General features: G+C 41.1%; 1 protein-coding gene across 2 annotated transcripts in view; it reads right to left on the minus strand.

The window, feature by feature from the left end:
* The window catches only part of LOC126458041 (actin-related protein 5), a 208060-nt gene that overhangs the window by 71744 nt on the left and 110753 nt on the right, over window positions 1-25563 (minus strand). For both annotated transcript variants that reach the window (XM_050094833.1, XM_050094834.1), the window contains exon 8: window positions 21544-21632. In XM_050094833.1, coding sequence (XP_049950790.1) covers window positions 21544-21632 — 89 coding nt within the window. The remainder of the gene's footprint in view (window positions 1-21543; window positions 21633-25563) is intronic.

Consider the following 25563-nt stretch of genomic DNA (forward strand, 5'->3'; position numbering starts at 1 on the left):
AGATGCTGTGTGGATATTTCTTCTGCTACAAACAAGTCAATATCCTGATACATCTTATGTAATGTGGCTCTATGGTCCTTCATGGTGTAGTGACGAGTATGTGCCATCTAGGGCACATGTGGCAGGAGGCCAACTAAGATCCTCCAGAGCATGAGTACAGCCCTCCTGAACCTATCAATTTCACATTCACACAACAGCCATGGGTTCCCAACCAATACGATCAGCAATATCACTCAATAAACTGTTGTCTCAATAAGTAAAGGTTCTGCTGATGTCAAATTCTGAGATGCGCTGCCGGACGTTTACCCTTATTACTTGACTTCTAACACAATATTCTCACAAACAAACAATATTCAATGTAATTTCTGAATGAAAAACGTGCTGCATAATCTATCCTTCTGTATATAATGTAGATGTCTATACTCCTTCCTTCTTTGCACGATTGTGCTGAAATGTAAATCATTTGCATATCCAACTTTGGAGTACGCTTCATGCCAGTATGACAATGTTGCATGCTGCGTTCATGATGTTTCACTTTTAATGGTCAGCAGTGTACTATATATGAGTTACATAGTTTGGTAATAGATAGTAGCTGTTACATCTCATAAGATGACTCATACTGCTGGTAAGGTTTGATGCTATGTATTAGCTTATGTAAATTCTATACTCTTCTTCATACTGACTGCGTATCTGAAACATGCCTCTGCATTTTTCCTTTATTTTTAACTTGAAGTACAATATTAATTGATATATGTATACTTGATATCACAAAAAGTGGCTGTGGCTGAATTTTGAATTGTATTCCATTTCACACAGGAGTCAATCACATTACAGAGTGAACAGTACTCCTCATAAAAGTAAAAGCCACTTGTAACTGTGAGTGCAACTGAAGGAGTTACACCTAACTGGCACACAGCACAATACGCACACCTGCTAAAAACACAAGAAAATCTGCTCTGTACGAGTTGTAGGATTTCAGAAGTAGAACAAGCACTAAGTCGTGATGTGGAGCGAAGAGCGAAGTAACAGTACCAGATAATTAACACTGCAGCACTTGATTTAGTGACTATATTGTTTGCTGGCGTAGTCTACAAATCGATAAGCAGCTGCACAACAGCAGGATTCAAATAGAATCCTGCTTTCTAAAATTAGTTTTTGCTTTACTGTGTTAAAATATTTCATCTATAGAAAATATGAAATTAGCAGAATGAACAGTCCATAGTTCTTAATAACATTCTTCAGCCTAAAAAGGCACAGTTCATGATTTATTTACCAGTTGATATCCTATCCAAAGGGCTTCCATTTCAATGATAATCTGCATTCTTTAAGAATGGGTGTCTATAAGGTGAGCAATAGATCTCTTATTTAACGGCATCTCCTCTTAAGCAGCTAGGGTGGCATTCCAAAGGTCTTCAGGGATTCTTGGCATGGGGTCAGACACTTTCTTGCATGCTTTCTTTTGTTTCCACCACGTTTTCAGTACGGCTGAGGTCTGATGCAGAAGGAAGTCAGTCAAGAAGAGAAAACCTTTCTATTCTCCAGACCACTTGTGCATCACAGCTGACATGCGCTTTAGATACAGATCCTTCTGGAGACAGATTAATCTCTCAGGATATATTTATCACTGTGATGTAATCTATACACTACACATAATATGAGTCTAAAAAGCAATTTCAAGTCAGCCATCTATCCAATGATCCATCCCTAGTTCACAGCAACACATACAGCCCCAAACTGCAACACGCACATGGCAAGACAATGTGCAGTCTATGTAATCTTACTGCAACATCATTCGCTATGGAAAAAACTGATTTGTTGAAAATGTTACATTCTCCAGTCATAATAAATATTTTCCTCAGTAAATTCTACTCAAAGTAGATGATCATCACAGAGCTTCCCCTTGTCAGCTCCACATTTACTTTATAGTCCAGCCTCCTAAAGCCAATGGCAAACAGTGTCAACTGACCTGGGTATACATCAGTATCTTTCAACTGCACCACATTTGAAAGAGGATACTGATGTGATGTGGTTACAGGTTCATTACCCTGGCTCGAGTATCGCAATACCGTTTTATCCTTAGCTGCATATTGTGCTCAGCAACACCACACCTGACCACAGCCTCCGACACTGTCAAATTCCCTTCCTCCACAATATCAATGACATGGACATGAATAACTTGCTAGTAATGGGTCTTGGCTTATGAATAAAAATGTTGCATTCAAAGAGAGGCAGTTCAAACATCTGACCTCAAATTTTATGCTGTCATCAGCTATTATAGAATGAATGGTGTGATGACAGACCTAGCCTGTCTTGTTGGACTGTCAGTCAATGAGCAGAATATTGCCATCACACATGGTGATAATTTATAGGAGATCTGAGAAGCAAGTTAAGCAGTTTAGTCTCTCTAAATGTGCCCATAGAGGGTTTAGATCAAAATGGCTTAATTTTCAAAAAAAGTGAAGGGCTACAGTATTTCAGTTTGAATGCTTTCATACTTTTAACCAGAGAGATAATGCTGCAGATGGAGTGATTATTTACTGACCAGGACGTCATTGGTTCAGATCCCCACACTCGTGAAGTCTTTTTTGTTCGTGGATAATTAAGAATATTTTTGTAAAACTGAAAATTAACTTTACTTTGTGCAGCAATTACAGGATAATATAATAATGTAGGCAAGAATAACACAGTATGATGTTATAGACAACTGTAGTATGTATTACTTTATATTATCATCCAGGCAATCTGTTACTATTAACCAATTATGGAAATATGTGATTTCATAAATAAAATCCATGTTTATTCCCTGGTGACTATAAAGATAAAGAAATCTTGTGTATTGTGAATGCTTTTACGACGTATCACTCAACACACTGTCAAGGCGAAGTTCAGGAAAAAGACAGCCTGATGATAACAAAAACAATATACGATACGGTTGACATAGCTTCTCATAATAAGCAATTTCTTTTAAATTTCCTCTGTGCTCCTTACTTTAAACTTGTTAAATTAATGTAGGTTTTTTATTTATCAGTTACAGTTCCACATTTTTAATTTTCTAGAGGATACTTTCGTCGTCTTTAGTATGAATGAAACTGTGATTCCTGAGTGCAGCTGCCAGCTGAGTTGGTGGCCCTACATTCACAGCTCCAGGCTGTGTTGACTGAGGTCACACAGCTTGAAGCTGCTGCCAATGGACATTAGTGTGGGGGTAGGGACGTAGACATCTGAGTTCGCCAATTGCGCCACTACTGTGGCTCCCCCAGGTACTGTATGCACTGTGATTGATCCCTCACACATGGTCGAGAGGGAGGTCATTTCAAGGTGTGGTAGGCAGTGAAATATTTTCCAAGAGGCTGACTGAAGGGCCTCCCCAGTTCATCTCATGAACATGTTTCAGGCACTATCTGTGGCTGAAGAAGTCCCTGAGCCAGCAGTCAATCGCTCCGCTCCAGAGGAAGTCTGTTGGCCTGCTAGGGCTGGGCATTCACAAATGGTGGGATTACTAGTAGTTGAGAACTCCAACATTTTGGTGTGTAATGGGGTCCCTTAGGGATATGGCTGCCAAGGAGGGAAAGGAATCCAGTGCAAAATCTGTGTGCATACCAGGAGGAGTCATTCCAGATGTGGAAAGGGCACTTCTGGACACCATGAGCAGCAAAGGGTGCAGCCAACTGCAGGCGGTGGCTCATATCAGTACAAACTGTGTCTCGGACACCATGAGCAGCATGTCAGCACAAACTGTGTGTCTCGCTTTGGATGGGATGGTTTCAGGCAGTAAGCTGAAGTGGCAAGGACTGCCAGTCTTGCTTGAAAATGAAAGCAGAGCTCACCATCTGTTGCATCGCTGACAGAACAAACTGTGGTGCTTTGGAACACAGCTGAGTGAACGGTCTGCGTGAGAGGCTCAGACAGTTCTGTGACCATGTAGGCTGTGGATTCCTTGACTTGAGCCATCAGATGATTGGTTTCCGGATCTTCTACACACAGGAAATAGCTACATAGATAGCAGGGTCTGTGTGGAGAGGACTGGGCAGTTTTTTAGGTTAGAGGATCTCAGGATACTAGAGAAAGATGTCAGTCTAACAGGGTCCATGGCAAACACAGGAAGATAGACTAGCAACAATCAGTACTGTAGTTCTAAATTGTCGTAGGAAACGCTAATAAAAAGTGCTGAAGCTCACATCATAGCAGGCACAAAAAGGTAGCTAAAGCCAGAATTAAGTGCAACTGAAATTTTTAAAATGACCTGACTGTGTTCAGAAACAATAGATGAAATATGGCTAGTGATGGAGCATTTATTGCTGTCAGAAATAGTTCTCTTTGCAGTAAAACTGAAGTAGATAATTGATTCCTTGTACTGATCTGCTTGATGCAGATAGTACACTTACTGAACAGTTTTAAGAAAACTTGAGTCTCATTTCAAACAGGTACTACTCAAACAATTTTAGTTGGTGATAACTTCAATCTAACCTCAATATGTTGGCAAAAATACATGTTTAAAGTCGGTGAAGGTATAAAACTTCATCCATCCAAAATTATACTGAATGCTTTCTCAGAAAATTACTTTGAACAATTAGTTCAGGGGCCCACTCTAAGAGCGAGTGGTTGTGAAAATGTCTATGACCTCTGAGCAATAAATAATCAATCCTGAGCAAATAAGGAGCATCATGGTGGACACAGGGATTAGTGACTACAAGATGGTTGTAGCTAGACTGAATACTGCAAAATCCAAACCCAACAAAAATAAACTCGAAGTACAACTGTTTAAAAACTGCAGACACAAATTCCTTTGATTTTTTTTGTCTTAAGAACGTGACTGCGTGTGAGAACGCTCTCTAAGTTTTTATAATTTTTTGGTTTCAGATACATATTTTAACAGTTTTTGTGATAATATTTACTACATAAGTGACTTATTAGTGGCTACTTCTTTCACCTCTGCCTTTTTTGTGTTGTGACCTGATATTTGTGAGTGTTTCGTATTGAGCAACTTAACCTCTTACCTGTGTTTACATTCTGCGCTGACCAGTTGCAGCTGTAGCAGCGCATCGAAAGCTAAGTACTAATTAATTGTTTGTGTGTAGTGGTTTATTTAGGAACTTTAGTAGTCTTCAACCGGTGTTCTTGGTGTTTTCTGGTGAAATAATTTCAGAAGAACTTTTTGGGAACTGTTTTTAGTTTCGTTACTGTGTCATTAGACGTTTGATTTTCTTTCTGTGTTAGTCTTTTGTTATATTCTCATTTGTTGATTAATACTGTTAATAATAGTAGTTACTTCCCTTGTAGAGTAAGTTTGTGATTACTGTAGTCAGTTTTTAACATCTTCTTATTGTAGTAGCGGAACTTAGATAAAGTAGTTTTCTTGTTTCAATAACTGTAAAATTTTACCATGAGTGAGAAGTGTGAGCTTTGCCGTAGGTTCGTGAGTAGTGGATTGCGGTGTGAGACTTGTTCGAAGTATTTTCACGGGGGGGAATGCAGTGGGGAAGCCAGTGGGCATTCTGGTGAGATCCTCTCCTGGAACTGCAGGTTACGCAGCAAGAGTAAGTTGATAGAGGAGCAGGAGCGTAAGATCTGTGCCCTTCAGGTGCAGTTGAAAAACTGCACAGGAGCAGCTAGATAGGATGAGGAGGGAGAAGGGGGTTGGGGAATGGGAGCTGGCTGCTGGCAAGAGACCTGCTAGGAGAAGGAGATTTTCAGATAGTTTTACTATTGGTGTTTGCAATAGATATGACCAACTGTCAGAGTCTAGTGGAGAGGAATCTCTAGTAGCTGTAGATGTAGGAAGTATGCAGCAGACTTCAGCAGTTACGATGGCTAGGACAGTTGCAAAGTCGAAGAGAAAGAAGAAGGTTCTGCTGTTAGGTAGTTCTCATGGCACAGGTGTAGGCCAGCAGTTGCAGGAAGTGTTGGGGAGTGAGTACCAGGTCACCAGCATTGTGAAGCCTAATGCAGGATTGGCTCAGGTGACTGTTAACATAGGGGGGTTATGTAGGGATTTTACTAAAGAGGATCAGGTAGTGATTGTGAGTGGGGCTGGTAATAGTACTGATAGGGATGGGGAGTATGACATAGATGGTGACCTGGAAAAGATAGCCACTCAGACTGGCAACACAAATGTGCATTTCGTGGGACTGTTTCAGCGTCACAATCGGCCTCATCTTAATACAGACATCAGGCGTAATAACATGAGACTTGGGGATGTGCTGATGACAGAAGGCATGGGTCACTTTTCAGTGGCGTCAGTGGAGTCTATCAGCAGGATGGATTTCATTAGACATGGCCTGCACTTCAACAGGTATGGGAAGGGGAGGTTGGCAAAGCTTATAGATGACAGCATACGTGGGGGTGGTGGGATCACTCACGGGAAAATTCCTGTAGCAGTGGGTGTTGGAGCTGCACCTTTTTTAGATTGAAGTCAGCTGATATGTATTCCTGCTTAAGGGAAGTCTCTCTAACAAAGGAACCACTTTCGACAAAGCTTAAGTATCCGAGTAATGAGGGAATTAGTATATTTCATCAAAATATACAAGGTATTAGAGATAAAGTTAGTGAACTGGTTACAGATGTTGACTCTGAAATTATTGGTATATCTGAACACTTCTTAAATAAGGAGATAATTCAGAGGCTTCCTTTACCAGGATACAGGTTGGCTGGCAGCTTTTCTAGGAGCTCTTTGCGGTGTGAGGGAGTAGCCATGTATGTGAAAAACGGCATCCCATTTGAGTCAATTGATGTTTCAAAGTACTGCACTGAAAAGGTGTTTGAATGTTATGCAGGTGTGGTTAAATTTAGTGGAGCTAAACTTCTAACTCTTGTTATTTATAGATCCCCAGACTCCGATTTCACAACATTTTTGCTAAAGCCAGAGGAGGTTCTTGGTTCACTTTATAGGAAATACAAAAAATTAATTATATATATGGTGACTTAAATATTAATTTTATAAGTGATTGTGCAAGGAAAAGGATGCTGGTAGACCTCCTTACTTCATATAATCTTATGCAAACCGTATTCTTTCCAACGAGAGTGCAAGGGAACAGTAGAACAACCACAGACAACATTTTTGTTCATTCCTCATTACTAGAAGGGAATTCTGTTAGTAACAAGGTGAATGGCCTTTCAGATCATGATGCACAAATTTTAAGTTTAAAAGATTTTTGTGCTGCAACACATGTTAAATACAGTTATCAACTGTTTAGGAAAGCTGATCCAGTTGTTGTACAGACCTCTGTAAACCTTATCAAGGAACAAGAGTGGCAAGATGTTTATAGTGTTGATACAGTAGACGATAAATATAATGCTTTCCTCAAGACTTTTCTCGTGCTCTTTGAAAGTTGCTTTCCGTTAGAACGTTTAAAACAGGGTACTAGCACAAACAGGCAGCCTGGGTGGCTGACTAGAGGGATAAGAATATCTTGTAGAACAAAGTGGCAATTATATCAAAACGTTAGAAACAGTCAAAATCTAAATGCAGCAGCCCATTACAAACAGTATTGTAAGGTGCTTAAAAATGTTATCAGGAAGGCAAAAAGTATGTGGTATGCAGATGGAATAGCAGGTGTGTGTGTGTGTGTGTGTGTGTGTGTGTGTGTGTGTGTGTGTGTGTGTGTTGGGGCTTATGGGCACTCAGCGTCGAGGTCATCAGCGCCCTGACACACATTAAAGGGAACGAATGTGGACAGACCTAATAAAACTGAAGCACACACTCAAAGAAAGCAGGAAAGGAGGAAAATGCTACATAAGAAAGTAAAACCGAAGGAAAGGGAAAACATAGCAACAAGAATGCCACAGGAAATTGTCACTGGCTGGCCACTTACATAAAATATGGGCGAGCTTGTCACACAGTGAGCAAATTAAAATCCTCTCCCTAAAATCTTTGTAAAAACATTTGACATGGTACAGAACTTTAAAACTTTAACCACATTCGCCCGAGTGTTGCCTAAAAGAGATGGCAGGTCTGTTGGCAAGTCAGCCGCGGCCCGCTGGTCAGAAAATAAAACGCAATCCAATGAAACGTGGCGCACAGTGACCTGGACGCCGCAAGCACCACACATTGGAGGGTCCTCTCGCCGGAGCAGGAAGCCATGCGTCATAGGGCTGTGGCCTATTCGAAGCAGAGTGAGGAGAACCTCGTCCCGTCGATGGGGCTGAAAGGAAGTACACCACACACGCGTTGTGGGCTTGACTATACGGAGCTTATTGTCAGTCACTTCCAGCCACTTCCTCCCACCGATGCATGACTCATGAGCTCAACAGCGAGGTGAGTGCGTGCAGGGGGATAGCACACTGAGATACTTGTGGATCGAGACACGCCTCCTTGGCTGCGAGATCTGCCCTTTCGTTCCCAGCAATGCCGACATGCCCCGGAACCCAGCAGAAAGCTACAACCTTCCCCAGTCGTTGTAGTCGGAGGGGGGCATCCTGGATGGTCTGGATTATTTTGTCTGTCAGATACAAACTTTGCAATGAGTGAAGGGCACTGAGTGAATCGGAACAGACAAGAAATTTAGGAGAGGAAGAATGTCTCATCTGCTCCAGTGCCCGCAAGATCGCAGACAATTCTAAATCAAAGACAGTAAAAGTCTGAGGCAGTCGGACCTTGAGGACACGATCCGGAGAAACAACTGAGCAACCAACGGAATCCCCTTGTTTCGACCCATCCATAAAAACAGCTACATAGTCGTGGTGCTCCGATAAAATGGCAGAAAATGTTGCATTAAAAATGGTGGCAGGAGTACAATCTGTCTTGTACTGCAATAAATCTAAAATCACTCCGGGCCTCTTCAGCAACCAGGGTGGCAGGCGGTTAAAACCCTGGATTTGGGGTTGTACAGACTCCACACCGAGGGACTCAAGCACACGTTGCACACGGATCCCAAACGGCAACGTAGCCCGGGGACGGCGGGAAATAGGTGGTCCAGAGGTGGATGGGTAACAAGATGGTGAGCAGGCGAGCTGGGAGGTGCAAGAAACTTATAAGCCTGGCGCACCAGCAGGAGCTGCCGCCGGATGGTAAGTGGCGGCTCGCCAGCCTCAGCACAGAGGCTGGGTACGGGACTGATCCGATACGCACCCGTGGCCAGTCGAATCCCAGCATGGTGAACAGCGTCATGGATCTGCAAACAAGACGGCCTTGCTGACCCATAGACTGTGCACCCATAGTCCAACCATGAACACACAAAAGCTCGGTGAAACTGAAGGAGACGCGCCCTGTCCGCTCCGCAAGACCTGTGGCTGAGGCACTTGAGGATGTTCTGGCTTTCAAGTCACGTAGGTGTGGCAGCCATGACAACCTGGAGTCAAAAATTAGGCCCAGAAACCGCACTGTGTCTCTAAAATGTAGGACAGTATCCCCCATATGCAAGGCAGGCAAAGTAAAGGACGACGAGAACGATTAAAATGAACACAAACACACTTATCAGCAGAAAACTGAAAACCCGTCTTTGCAGCCCACTCCTCTAACTGCCGCACTGTTAGACGCAACTGACAGCTCACGGTTGCAACACTGGAGGAGGAACAGAAAACAGCAAAGTCGTCCACAAACAAGGAGCACTGTAATGGACCCCTCACTGTAGACGTTATACTGTTGATGGCTATGGCAAAGAGGGTAACCCTTAAAACATTGCCCTGGGGGATACCGTTCTCTTGCTCAAAGCAATCAGACAGTGTGTTACCAACGCGGGATCGAAAAAACCGCTGAGACAGGAAAGACCGAATGAAAATGGGGAGGCAGCCACGAAAGCCCCATTGATGCAGTTGTGCAAGAATACAGTGTCTCCAAGTAGTATCATATGCCTTACTGATATCAAAGAAGATACCGATACAGTGATGCTGACGCAGGAAAGCCTGCTGAATAGCCGCCTCTAGGAGGGTCAGGTTGTCGACTGTGGACCGAAATTTTCGGAATCCACACTGAAAGCGGCTAAGGAGCTGTCTGGTCTCTAACAGCCAGACCAGACATCGGTTAACCATCCGTTCCAGGATCTTTTCGACACAGCTTGTCAAGGCGATCCTACGATAACTACCGGGACATGTGCAGTCCTTTCCTGGATTGAGGAGAGGGATGAGGATTGCCTCCCTCCACGAGGTGGGGAACACTGCTGTCTGCCATATGAGATTAAAACATTGGAAGAGGATTTCCTTTGACGCCGCCGGCAGATGTCGAAGCATGGAGTACCGGATGCGATCGTAACCTGGTGCAGTGTCAGAAGTATCAGTAAGTGCCGATTCAAGTTCCCACATGGAGAAAGGGGGGTTGTAGGCCTCAGAACTGTTCGACCGAAAGTCCAAGTTCGCTCTTTCGACAGTAACACGGTAGCGGCGAAATGCTGAATCCTGATTTGCAGAGGCAGTACATTGTGCAAAATGCTCTGCCAGCGTCTGAGCAATGGCTCTGGGTGTCGTTCGGAGGCATCCCTGGTTCAGGACTGCAGCTATTGGTAAACGGCTATGTTTCAGGACTGCAGCTATTGCTAAACGGCTACTTTTACCGGAAATCCTCCAGATGGCTTCCCATACTTTTGTGGAACAAGTGGAACGGTTGATGGAGTCCAGGAACTCCTGCCATGACCTTTTCTTGCTCTCTTTAGTGACACGGCGTGCCCTGGCTCTCACGATTCGAAAGGCGGTAAGACTGACCGCTGTTGGGCATTTAAATCGGCGAAGAGCCGCACGCCTGTCCCGGATGGCTGAACGGCACTCTTCAGTCCACCAAGGCACAAGGTGCCGCTTAAGAGGGCCAGAAGACTGTGGTATGGACAGGTCAGCAGCATGATGGATCACAAGTGTGATGTGATCCACCCATTCCTGTACGCTGTTGTGGTGTTCAAAGACAGCCAACCAAGTGAACAGTGGCCAGTTAGCTCTGCCAATCATTCACGATGGTGGCCTCTGCTCCAGCAATACACCATCCAAGAGATGAATGAGGATGGGGAAGTGATTGCTAGAATGAAGGTCGTCAATGACCTCCTAGTGAACAGAGTCAGTAAGGGTTGGAGAGCAGAAAGATAGGTCAATGGCTGAGAATGACCCAGTAGCAGTAGAGAAATGAGTCGGAGTACCTGGGTTGAGGATGCACAACACTTGAGATGTTAGGAGGCTCTCCAAAATTCGACCTCGAGTGCAAAGAGAAGTGGAGCCCCACAGGACATGATGGGCATTGAAGTCTCCCAGAAGGAGAAATGGGTAGGGGAGTTGGTCGATAAGATCTGTGAGAGCGTCTAAGGTCATTGCATCCAGAGGGGGTAAATAAAGGGAGCAAACAGTAATCCTCCGACGTGAATGAATTTAAACTTCAACTGCTTGCAGGTGAGTATCCAGGGGGAGAGCAGAGGAGTGGTGGTCATTACTGACAAACACGGCGACTTCGCCTTTGGCCCTTTCTCCAGTCAGGTTATCTTTGCGATATAACGTATAGCTCCTTAGTACAGGAGCATCAGATGGTTTTAAATGCGTTTCCTGTAAACACAAGCACAGGGGGCGTTGCCTTGCTAGGAGGTTCAGTTCCTCCACATGTGCCCAGAATCCATTCATGTTCCACTGTATAATGGGAGCCATCTATTAAGAGTGGGAGGACCTTCATTCTCACTTCGCCAGGGAGGAGAGCCCACAACAGGTGGAGGCTCAGTTTTGGGGCGAGATGATTGCCCCAGTCTGACATCAACCTCCATCGCCTCTGAAGAGGAGTCGTGAGAGACGTCAGAGAGAATGACATCAACATCAGCAGACTGTATAACTTCTGTCTCCTTCAGTGGGCGAGTCTTTACCTTTGGCTTTGGTTTAGAGTTTCTGGCCTGAGGTGGCATTGGAGCCAAAACCTCAGAAGCAGTAGGGGGTGTAGCAGTGCTGGGCAGTGCACAAGACTGAACACGGGAAGGGGCAGGAAGTTCCATGATGTCAGCTACCACGGCCTTGTCAGAAGGCCGGGGGGGTCCAGCAGGCTTCACAGGAATGGCAGCAGCACACGTACATTGACAAACGCAGGTGCTAGTGCTGACAGTAGCAACCTCCGTTTGTGTAGTGGCATCGGTTTTCGTAACTGGCTGTTTCAGAACGGAAGAAAAGGAGGCAGCGAACATGGGCGGCTGCATGGACTTGTAGATTTTCTTTGCCTCACCATACGGGATGCGTTTGGTGGTTTTAAGTTCCTGGATCTTCTGTTCCTCAAGGAAAACTCTGCATTCCCTACTCCACACAGGGTGATCCCCAGAGCAGTTGACACACTTGGGAGGAGAGGAGCAACCAACTCCCTCATGGGCGGCTTTACCACATTTCCCACAAGTGGCTTCCCCTTTACAGCCGAGAGTAGTGTGTCCAAAGTGTTGGCATTTAAAACACCACATGGGGTTGGGGTAATAAGGCCGTACACTGAGACTTAAGAAACCTGCCTTCACATGCTCTGGTAATTTGGTGCTGTTAAACGTAAGGATAAATGAGTCAGATTTCATGAGAGCACCATCCACCCATTTCATAACGTGTTGCACGTCGACAATTCCTTCCCGGGACCATTCAGACTTCAGTTCGTCTAGGGGAATGTCAACGAGATCTCTGCAAGTCACAACACCCTTGCTGTAGTTCAAGGTGGTGTGAAATTCAGTCTCTATCGCAAAATCCCCAAGAAATTGTGCCTTCTGAAGGTTCTGAACTTACTGGAAGCTAGACGTTTCAATCAGCAAGATGCCATTTCGCAAGCGCTTTACAGACTTTAATGTGCCAGCAATACCTTCTAAGCCCTTCTGTATATAATGGTGAAACTTTTTCGAAACTCCCATCTTTCCTTTTAATTATAAGAAACACATTCTGCAAAGCAGCATGCGTTCTGTTACTACCAACTGTATCAGGAGGACTGGCTACACGAGCCCTCTTGTTAGATTGGGTGTTAGAACCTACCAGCGGCCCACCCTTTCCGCTGGGAGGAGGAGAAGAAAAGTTCAAGGGTTCCATCTCGGTCCCACGAGCAGCTAGGGAGCTAGAAGTCCACCTAGACAGAGCCCCGTGTGCCTAGGTAAGCCTTATACAACTGAGGTGCGGCAGGTTCCCCAGAGGTTGCCCACTAACGACTGTTCCACCTCAACAGCCATGCATCTCATCAGTGCGCAGTACACCCTGAGATTGAGGGGTTGTTTATTCCATCCTCGCGATCTGGGCAGTCAAGCCAAGATCCCCATTCCCTGAGACACACAACGTTCCACCGCCGCGCTGCACGGTGGTCGCTGAAGTATGCCCAGAGCTTACGGTGACAGGGGACTGGCGGCGCTTACCAGTCCCCAGCTCAGGAACCCTGGGGTTGCCAAGCCCGTACCCAGCAAATGAAAGCTGAGCTCCTGGGGGCCTCAGGATAACATTAAAACCATATGGTCAGTGATAAAGGAAGTGGCTGGTCTGCAGAGACAGGTCGAGCATATAGAATCAGTGCATAGTGGGAATGTCCATGTTACTGATAAGTCGCATATATGTACAGTATTTAATAATCACTTTCTGAATATAGCAGGTGAACTAAAGAGAAACCTAGTCCCAACAGGGAATCATATAGCGCTCTTAGAAAAAAGTGTTCCAAGACTGTTACCTGAAATGCTCCTCCATGATACTCACAAGAGAGAGATTGAGTTAATAATTAAATCACTAAAGACCAAGAACTCTCATGGATATGACGCGGTATCTAGCAGAATACTGAAGTATTGTTCTATGTATGGTAGCCCAGTACTTAGCCATATCTGTAACTTTTCCTCTAGGAGTGATCGGTTTCCTGACCAATTAAAGTACTCGGTAGTGAAGCCACTTTATAAAAAGGGAGACAGGGATAATGTTGACAATTTTAGACCTATTTCTATGCCATCGGTGTTTGCTAAAGTTATTGAGAAGGTTGTATATACAAGGTTACTGGAGCATTTAAATTCACATAATTTGCTGTCAAATGTACAGTTTGGTTTTAGAAATGGTTTAACAACTGAAAATGCTATATTCTCTTTTCTCTGTGAAGTTTTGGATGGATTAAATAAAAGGTTGCGAACGATAGGTTTTTCTTTGATTTAACGAAGGCTTTTGATTGTCTTGACCACAAAATATTACTGCAGAAGTTGGACTATTAAGGAGTAACGTGAGTAGTTTACAATTGGTTCGCCTCTTACTTTAAGAACAGAAAGCAGAAGGTAATTCTCCGTAATATTGAGAGTGGTAGTGATGTTCAGTCCCAATAGGGCACTGTTAAGTGGGGCGTTCCCCAAGGGTCAGTGCTGGGGCCACTGCTGTTTCTTGTTTATATAAATGATATGCTTTCTAGTATTACAGGTGATTCAAAAATATTTCTGTTTGCTGATGACACCAGCTTGGTAGTGAAGGATCTTGTGTGTAATATTGAAACAGTATCAAATAATATAGTTCATGAAATAAGTTCGTGGCTTGTGGAAAATAATTTGATGCTAAATCACAGTAAGACTCAGAACCGATATTTTGATCAGACAGAATGGGCATATTACAAGTGAGACGGAACAGTTCAAGTTCCTAGGCATTCAGATAGATAGTAAGCTATTGTGGAAAGCCCATGTTCAGGATCTTGTTCAGAAACTAAATGCTGCTTTATTCACCATTAGGACAGTATCTGAAATAAGTGACAGTTCAACACGAAAAGTAGTCTACTTCGCATATTTTCATACGCTTATGTCATATGGTATTATGTTTTGGGGAGATTCTTCTGATTCAAAAAGGGTATTTTTGTCTCAAAAATGGGCTGTTTGAGCTATATGTGGTGTAAGTTCAAGAACCTCTTGTCAACCCCTATTCAATAGTCTGGGAATTCTGACACTGCCCTCACAGTATATATTTTCTTTAATGTCATTTGTTGTTAGCAATATTAGCTTATTCCCAAGAGTTAGCAGCTTTCACTCAGTTAATACTAAACAGAAATCAAGTCTGCATGTGGAATGCACTTCCTTGACACTTGTGCAGAAAGAAGTGCAGTATTCTGCTGCATCCGTTTTCAATAAGCTACCACAAGAACTCAAAAATCTTAGCAGTAGCCCAAACACTTTTAAGTCTAAACTGAAGAGTTACCTCATGGCTCACTCCTTCCATTCTGCTGAAGAGCTCCTGGAAGAGCTGAAAAATTAAGCAAATTCCAGTGTTACATTGTTGATTTTCTTTATCTAAACTTACGACTTGTCGCCTGAATATGTTTCTTATATTTCATTTTATCTGTTTCTACTATCGTGTTATAATTTCATGTATTGACTAGTTCCACGACCATGGAGACATCTCCTTAATTTGGTCCCACGGAACAATAAATAAATAAATAAATAAAAACAAATTCCTTGGCGCCCTTCTTCCAATCTGACTATGTAAGCACACACCAGATGTGGTCTGAATACAAAGAAATAGTGTTGATAGCAATTAAAAGATATATACCAAATAAAGTAATAAGAGACTATACTATGGTACACTTGCACAGGATAGGGTAGCATGGAGAGCTGCATCAAACCAGTCTCAGGACTGAAGACAACAACAACAACAACAACAACAACAACTATGGTACACAAAACAGACCAGAACACTGTTGCTTCTGCAATGAGAAAAGCAAGCCGGATTTAAAAGAACACAAAACCCCCAATATTGGAAGAGTTTTACAGAAGTTCAAAATTTGGCATGAACTTCAGTGCGATTTACTTTTAATAACTTCCACAATGAAACTTTGTCTCAAAATGTGACAGAAAGATTCTGGTCATATGTAAAATACACAAGCGGCAAGACACAACTGATACCTTCACCGCGCAATAACAATGGTAATGCTAACGATGACTGCCACTAAATCAGAGTTACTAAACACAGTTTTGCAAAACTTCTTCACCAAAGAAGGCAAAGTTAACACACTAGAATTTCAGTCTAGAACAACTGCCAACATGAGTAATTTAGAGACAGATATCTTCAGTGCAGCAAAGCAGCGTAAATTTTTCAATAAAGGCAAGGCCTTTGGTCCAGATTGTATACCAGTCAGGTACCTTTCCGAGTATGCTGATGCAATTGCTTCATACTTAGCAATCATATACACCTGCTCGCTCGTCGAAAGACAAGTACCCAAAGACTGGAATGTTGCATAGGTCATACCAATACCACAAGAAACGAAACAGGAGTAATCAGCTGAATTACAGACTCATATCACTAACATCAATAAGTAGTAGGATTTTGGAAGGTGTACTGTGTTCGAACATTATGAATTACCACAAAAAAAAAATGATTTACTGAAAAATAGTCAGCACAGATTCAGAAAATATCATTCTTGCAAAACACACTACCGTATTTACTCGAATCTAAGCCGCACTTTTTTTCCAGTTTTTGTAATCCAAAAAACCGCCTGCGGCTTAGAATCGAGTGCAAAGCAAGCGGAAGTTCTGAAAAATGTTGGTCAGTGCCGCCACAACTAACTTCTGCCGTCGAATATATGTAAGAAAAATGTTGGTCAGTGCCGCCACAACTAACTTCTGCCGTCGAATATATGTAGCGCTACATAGGCATGCTTTGTAGGCACAAAAATAAATACTGGCACCAAAACCGCTGCGTCAGTAAACAAAATTAAAACAAAAAGGTGGAAGACGAGCTTTTTTCTCCGCCCCGAGTTTCGACCACTGCATTTTCGTACATTATCCAACGAAGTAAATACAAATTCCGTATTGTTCATCTTCGAATGTAGCAGCAGCATTTCAATGTACTACGAAAATCCGACTGGCAAGACTGTTTGGGATGTTTGTCAATATGGCCAACTCTACGTTCTGAATTTTTTCCTACCTGTGACAAGAGATCGTTGCTAATAAGAACTTTTATGAATTGTGAATCACATGCAGTATTCTTTTCACCATAAGAATAATACCGTACGAATATAAACATTTCGCCATGTATTCTTTCGTGTTTGCTGCTACCTCATTTAAATCCTGTCTGCCTAATAAACTACGAAACTAGAGTGAGGCAATGCAGCAAACACGGAAGAATATACATATCATGACATCTTTATATTTGTATTATTCTTATGCCTAATAGTGATACAGTCAGAAATGAAGCATGGCAATTGACTACTTTTTAAATCTAAGATGACTCTAATTTCTGTGCAGAATGTAACGTACTAAAGAGGCACCTGCAAAGATTTTGAAACGGAGAAAAATTTTCGCTAAACTGTTGTTCAGAACATCTATCATACGCAGTCTATTATTTGGTTCTTGTTAATCATTAGCAAAGAAAGCAGCAGTGTAAGTAACAAGAAATACCAGTCTCTTGCCATTGATTCGCTAATGAGACGATTCCTCTTTTTTTTTTTTAAATTATAAGTGACGGTAGCACACACAAAAGGAAGCCATGCCGCGAGCGGCGACAGGCCGTAAACACGCACTATCAGAATGCAACAAACAATGCATGACACAGTACAGTAATGCATTTTCAGCTTAGAGTGACGTAAACACCTATAACAAAGAAAACGGCACTTATCAGATCAAAGAAAAATAAGCAATCAATTCAAACCAGACAAAGCACGTGAAAAAGGAATCGTACCTGTATAAATAAGGACGGAGCGCCTGACGCATAGCAATGGCTACCTGGCAAAGCGTAACTGCTAAGCTTACGACTCGAACCAAACTACTGTAGCTGTATCGTCATTCATTCGATCTAAATTGTGTCTCATATTACAATGGACCAACTTTGTTTCGATTTGGAGATGTGGCCTAAAACTTTTGTCTCCCCTTGAATTTCGAGTCTCAAATTTGAGGTGCGGCTTGGATTCGGGAAAATTTTTTTTCCTCGATTTCGAGTCTCATTTTTCAGGTGCGGCTTAGATTTGAGTGCGGCTTAGATTCGAGTAAATACGGTATCTCTTTATTCTCCCAAACTAATGAGTGCTATCAACAGATGATGTCAAATTGATTCCATATTTTTAGACATCCAGACGGTTAGAGCAGATACACCAAATAGCTGTTTATAATAAGCAATCTTTATTTACAACAGTCTGTTTTAGCTTAATCACCATTTTCAAGTATCTCCAATTACAATTTTGATGAGAACAGGTATGGATGCCAATGTCATTCACATTAAAGTCTGATGTCTTCAATTATCACTTTCATGAAGGCATATGTAGGAATGACATAACATCAAAGACAACACTTATTGCATCACCAAACTGACTTTTAAGCGAATAAAATACAGAATGTTCCCCTTCATTTCATAAGACAATATCTTCAACAATTGTTCTTCTTCAGGGCCAGCAGTGTAACGTATGTCTGATAATGACATGATTGTTAGAGTAGATACACCAAATAGCTGCTTTTATTTGCTTAAAAGTCAAATTGGGCATATAATAAGCACTGTCTTCAATGCAGTGTCATTCCCACATATGCCTTCATAAAAGTGATAATTGAAGGCATCATTCTTTAATATGAATGACATTGGTATCCATATCTGTTCTCGCCAAAATCATAATTGCAGGTACTTGATAATGGCGATTCAGCCAAAACAGACAATTGTAAATAAAGATTACTTATTATAAGCAGCTATTTGGTGTATCTACTCTAACAATCATATTGTTATCAGACATATATTACGCTGCTGGCCCTAAAGAAGAAATATATCCAGAAGGCTTTTGACATCGTTCCTCACAAGTGACTTCTAATCAAATTGCCTGCCTATGGAGCATTGCCTCAGTTGTGTGACTGGATTCATGAGTTCTGTCAGAATGGTCACAGTTTGCTCTAATTGACAAAGTCTTCAAGTAAAACAGAAGAGATATCTGGTGTTTTCCAAGGAAATGTTATTGGCCCTCTACTGTTCCTAATTTATACAAACAATTTAGGAGATAATCTCAGCAGTCCTCTTACATTGTTTGCAAATGATGCCATCATTTACCGTCTTGTGAAGTCATCAGATAATTGAAACCAATAGCCAAATGATTTAGACAAGGTATTTGTTTGGTGCAAAAAGTCTTAATTGACTCTAAATAATGAAATGTGTGAAGTCATCAACATAAGTTGTTGTTGTTGTTGTGGTCTTCAGTCCTGAGACTGGTTTGATGCAGCTCTCCATGCTACTCTATCCCGTGCAAGCTTTTTCATCTCCCAGTACCTACTGCAACCTACATCCTTCTGAATCTGCTTAGTGTATTCATCTCTTGGTCTCCCTCTACGATTTTTACCCTCCACGCTGCCCTCCAATACTAAATTGGTGATCCCTTGATGCCTCAGAACATGTCCTACCAACCGATCGCTTCTTCTGGTCAAGTTGTGCCACAGACTTCTCTTCTCCCCAATCCTATTCAATACTTCCTCATTAGTTATGTGATCTACCCATCTAATCTTCAGCATTCTTCTGTAGCACCACATTTCGAAAGCTTCTATTCTCTTCTTGTCCAAACTATTTATCGTCCATGTTTCACTTCCATACATGGCTACACTCCATACGAATACTTTCAGAAATGACTTCCTGACACTTAAATCAATACTGGATGTTAACAAATTTCTCTTCTTCAGAAACGCTTTCCTTGCCATTGCCTGCCTACATTTTATATCCTCTCTACTTCGACCATCATCAGTTATTTTGCTCCCCAAATAGCAAAACTCCTTTACTACTTTAAGTGCCTCATTTCCTAATCTAATTCCCTCAGCATCACCCGACTTAATTAGACTACATTCCATTATCCTTGTTTTGCTTTTGTTGATGTTCATCTTATATCCTCCTTTCAAGACACTGTCCATTCCATTCAACTGCTCTTCCAAGTCCTTTGCTGTCTCTGACAGAATTACAATGTCATCGGCGAACCTCAAAGTTTTTATTTCTTCTCCATGAATTTTAATACCTACCCCGAATTTTTCTTTTGTTTCCTTTACTGCTTGCTCAATATACAGATTGAACAACATCGGGGAGAGGCTACAACCCTGTCTTACTCCCTTCCCAACCACTGCTTCCCTTTCATGTCCCTCGACTCTTATAACTGCCATCTGGTTTCTGTACAAATTGTAAATAGCCTTTCGCTCCCTGTATTTTACCCCTGCCACCTTCAGAATTTGAAAGAGAGTATTCCAGTCAACATCAACATAAGTAGTAACTACTTATCAACATAAGTAGTAACAGAAAAATGCTAAATTTCAGTTAAATGATAAGTAACACAAATCTGAACTTTCCTGAAGGGGCCTTACCATTCTTTAGATCTTTAATGATACTTGGGATTTCATCGGAGGGGGGCAGTTCTGCATTTGTATAAGAGCATGGTGGATTCTGCTTCAGAAAGTTTACTCTTGTTCCTCACAATTTAACAACTTATTGAAAAATAGCTTGATAGTATTTTACAGTTTTCTTGATTGTTTAGGTCTAATTTTCCATCTTCATTATCACCATCACCATTTTGCAGAATTCAGAGCATCCCATACAGATTGGCTAACAACAAAGACTGCCATCAGTTTTATCATACTTGCCGGCACAAGTAGTGCTCATTTCCTTCCTGCCGTAACAGTCACATTTACAGTGGAAAGCAATTGTATATCATCAAAATAGAGGGATATATTCCATATAGTATGCTTCTCTTACAGCAAGGAAGAAAGAGAAAAATGCTGCACTTTCAGGAGAATGCAGACCTCACAACAAAGGCTACATGTTTACCACTGTGCTACAGCTGCGACCAATAAAAGTGTCCTTGTTAAAAATGTGTTTAGTGTATCTACAGCTAACAATAATGTACATTACTTGCAGTGAAGCTCCTGTGTCTTCTTGCAATAGATATAGAACACAAATGACCGTTTTTGAACATGATTTTTCTATTTGATTTGCATCAGTACTGTATCAGACTTTGATTCCAGGTGTCATTGATTTTATGCAACCATTTTTTGTGTTCTGAAGTATACATTCATAAGCATAAGGTATTTATCTTTTTTTTCTTATTTGTATTTTGATGTACTCATGGCTGTGTTGATTGTCACTCTAAATGAAGATATTTCTTCATGTTCATGTCCCCATATACGAAGAATGTTATGTTTACTAGGCACACATTGAAAAGATTGTTAGGTCGAAATTAGCATAGAATTGCAAATAATGCATCTTATTCAAATAATACACGGCCTTATAGGAACTACAACTTTTTTAAATTGATTTTTGATGGCTGTAGATAAGAAGTATTAAAAAGAGGGGACAAGAATTTTATGGAAGCTGGCTAGATATATTGAAACCAGAAATGAAAGTTAAGGTGAGTTTTAGGTTGAAACGTAAATAGGCAGACCAGCACTGTGGTACTATAATGTTACGTGTGGCTGTTTTCTTTTTGCAGCAATGCCTTAATAATGATACTTGTCCTTTCCCAGCATCATTAATTAATTAAATTTAACACTATAAGTATCTTCCTTCGTAAGTACTAATAGATATGAACAAAAAACAAATTGTACCCAAGTTCACAACACTTCAACATTTTTCACACACACACACACACACACACACACACACACACACAAACACACGAGAGAGAGAGAGAGAGAGAAAATAAGCACATTATTACAGTTTTTATACACACTTCACTTCAGCAATCCTTTTAGCAGAACATACCTCTTCAATCTTAAGCTCTCAATCCAAGACACATGCTCTTCCTCATTTTTGGGCTGAAATGTGGTCTTTGGAAATTTTGCCTTTGGTTCCTGGAAGGCAAAATTTGCACATTGTTACTTAACATGAAACACTGTACAATGTACTACAATTTTGTAGCAGTAATGCAGATTCCTTGCTGTTGTGTAGAGTTACTGGAGACAAAATTATTGTACGTTATGTAGAATAGGAAGCAATTTAAGTATTTGTGGAAATAAGTCCATACAATTTACACTGTCTCTGGATGGATAAATAAGCAAAACAAAAAATAAATAGTACACTGGCTGAAAAACAATCTGTACACTGCACACAGTCATGATAACTAATGAGTGGAAAACCGAAAAAGATTTTGGATATGATGTAAACTGTTTCACATGCTGGAACTAGACTGATGCAAGGTTAGTGTATTAACAGGTGGCAAAGTTGACAATGTTGCCTAGAGTGGAGTTATAAAGGTGGAAGGAATGTGCTGTGACTGATTTAAACAATGTATATATGAGGGCTATTTGTAAAATTAATCTCTAATGGGTTACTAGACATGAAAATATTATGAACTTTTTTTAGGATTCTGTACCTAAATCAGTAAAAGCCAACTCTTTTGGGATCACTTGCTGTCTGTCTGTCCAGCCAAATGTTAAAAATCCTCTTTCTCAAGAACACATACACGTATCAAATTCAAATTTATCTTACATCCTAAGGTCTATGATTCCTTGATGGTGTAAAAAAAATTAAGCTTCTATGCCAATGCAACCACAAGATATGGTCATTTATATACTTGCAGGGGCTATAGTGTACTTTGTGTTAACCTAGAATCTTGAAATTTGGCAGAAAGCAAGAATTCACAGTACAAGTACAATAAAAAACCAAGAAATAGTTAATTTATAACTACATCAAATGAAAAACATATTTCTTTTGGCACTTGTTATAAATTAGAACAGTCTCAGAAGCTTTGTAATTCCCAGGACTGATATGTTGCCAATCTCAGTGCCAGTAACAGGCAAAAATAGTAGTGTGTCTCAATTATCAGAATGAATTAACTGTCTATATACATAATTAGGTTTATACAGAACTCTCAGATTGTGAGCCCTACTCACACCTGGCCTCCTACCCCCCCCCCCCCCCCCCCCCTCTCTCTCTCTCTCTCTCTCTCTCTCTCTCTTTTTTCCTGCAAATTATAGTTGAATTACTTGACAACATAGTCACCAACCAAATTCAAACATCTGTCATACTGTGATACCACCTTTCTTATCCCTTCATCAAAGAATGGCCCTGCCTGGTACTTCACTCAGCTGTTGACAGTACCTCTGAGCTCATCATCAGTCATGAAGTGCTGAGTAGTCAGCAGGCCTTCATCTTGAGGACGATAAAAGTCATCTGGTGCCACATCCAGACTATGGTGAGGACACTGAAAAACCTCCCAGCCAAAAAGTGTTTCCTTTCTTCAGCTCACAGTACGGGTTCTTGCATTGTCATGAATGAGAACAAGTCCTTCAGTAATCATCCTGATGGTTTGTTTTAGCTTGACCTTCCAAGTTTCCTGAATCTCACAACAAACTTGTGAACTCAGATCATACTCATTTGTTACTCTCATGAAATCTGTTATCAAAATTCCTTTGCAGTTTAAAAAACCTGCAACCGGCATTTTGTGGTTTGACAATGTCTGCTTGAATTTTTTGGGCTTATCGGGAGAACAAGTGTGCATCCACTGCTTGGACTATTCCTTAGTTTCAGAGTTGACACACTGGACCCTTGTTCTGCCCCAGTCACAATTTTTCTTTTTCATGAATTATTTCCCCTCTTCATGATTGTGCTAAAAGAATGACAAGGCCAAACCCATTCTTTCAGTTTTCTTAATGCTAGTTAGACATTGTGGTTCCCAATGAGCAAATGTGCACAAAACTTCTAGTAACCTACTAACATCTCTCTGACAATGTTAAAAGAGGGTTCTCTCTGAGAACTTCAGAAGTTTGAAAATTGTGAATCAATGTCTCATGCACACCCTTTCGTCAAAATGTTGCACATGTTCATCAGCGGCATACGAATGCCTCCTCAACCATTTTCACTACGTACATCTGTGTGAACAACCCACAGTTTTCCGCTCCACTTGCTCACAACACCATCACTTTTAACGCCATCCCCATAACATAACTGACATTTCATCACATTAGCATTGACTCCTCCTGCTTGAAGGAACTGAATCACAAAACGTACCTCTCAAATGGCAGGAGATTCAATAACACCGTCCATTTTAACTGCTTGCTGCTTTCAGACTGATGAACACAAAAAAGAGCCTACTGACGCAACATGAATTTCAAAGTCTCTTTTTCCAATCATACAAATGCCATGAAGCTAAGAGCATTTGTTTATTTTCAGTAACCAATCAGAGGTTAATTTACGAACAGCCCTCATATGTGTGATGTGTACAATTGGTCTGATTAAGATATCTGATGCCTTCTTTTTTTAGGTTCTCACACAGAAGGCCTACTGTCAATTATGTACATACACGAGAAGCAGCATACTTCTGGAGGTCAAAACTTTCTTTTTTTTTATGGACAAGACATTTCCACTGAATTTCACACTATAAGTGCATAATGTGCACTAAGGTCAGAAAGTATCGAGGGTAAACTTCTACATGTGTCACTTCATTGTCAATGGCTTTGAATTGATACTAATGTTACCAAATCATCTTGTGGTGCAGTTCTTCTTCTTGTCTCCGTGCTTGCTAAGAAAATGGGATGAGAATTTCCGCCTTGTGCAAGACACCTTTTTTCTTTTGTTTCACCCACACATGTTTCAGCACTTATGTGCTATCATCAGTGGGTTCTATTTTTATTTTTAACTTACATTATATTATTGTCCTCTTTTTTTGGTAGCTGTTATGCTACACAATATACAACATGTCATAGTTTTGAAGTTGTGGTACGTTTTCCTGTTTTGTTGGCGAAGTAAATGGGCTTACTTCTTTGCCTGTGTTCGTGTGGTAATGCAGTTTTTTCGATTACTCAAATCGAAAAACTGCATTACCACACGAACACAAGTACTTTGCCCCGGTATGCAAACTGTTTTCATTGAGTTTAAGTATGTTGGGTCATAATATGTCATCTATAATTTGTGCTCTCATGACAATTGTGATGTTTAAGGCAGACATTCTGATGATAGGCCATGCCTGAAATGTGTAAATAAAGTCTTAACAAGTGGACTCTTGTCATTAGTGGCCAAAAAATGGCAGTAAGAATGTGTACAGTGCTCATATAATGGTCACAGACATCCTTTGGGATTTTATATCACAAGTTAAACTAAATTCTTAGGTCTGATTGGTCTAGGTTTCATCATACCCGTTCTATGCACATTCCTAATGGCAGTGAAATATGAGGTATTATTATGAACTGCATATTCTTATATTAAATTCTTACTGAAATTTGTGAGGTCAGTAGAGTAAGAGTATGGAAGTCACTGCACTACTTTTTTTTCTTTTCCTCTAAATTCTCCTAACTAGCAAATGTCATACAACGGATGGGACAGATTCCAGAAATGACAACACAATTTTCTTGTTTCACTTTAAGTGACTTGCCTAATTTTTGACACTGAATTAAGGACCATGGGCATGGTCTACAGCTTAAATTCTACACTATGCCCACAAGTGAACAGATAAAGACAACTCTCATTCCATCACAAGAAAAACGGTTTTCTAAGACTGCATAAAAGTTACAGAGTGAACAAAATACTGTTCTGATGAATTTTAATAGTAATGAGCCCAACTTTCTCAAGTTTACTAGAATTTAAGCAAAATAATCTTGTTGTGCAGTACCCAGTTAGGTTGAACATCACTAGTGCATTTGTACTGGACTAAATATGGCTGAAGCGTATCCTTTAATATGAATGACTCTATTATCTCCTTCCCAAGGGTTTATACAAATAGTCTCCAGATTCCTAATAGTGGGAGTAACTAAGGTAGCTCCCTGACAAACGTTTTGAAAATACCTC

Source organism: Schistocerca serialis, chromosome 2, assembly GCF_023864345.2.
Source record: "Schistocerca serialis cubense isolate TAMUIC-IGC-003099 chromosome 2, iqSchSeri2.2, whole genome shotgun sequence".
In the NCBI taxonomy this organism is placed as follows: Eukaryota; Metazoa; Arthropoda; class Insecta; order Orthoptera; family Acrididae; genus Schistocerca; species Schistocerca serialis.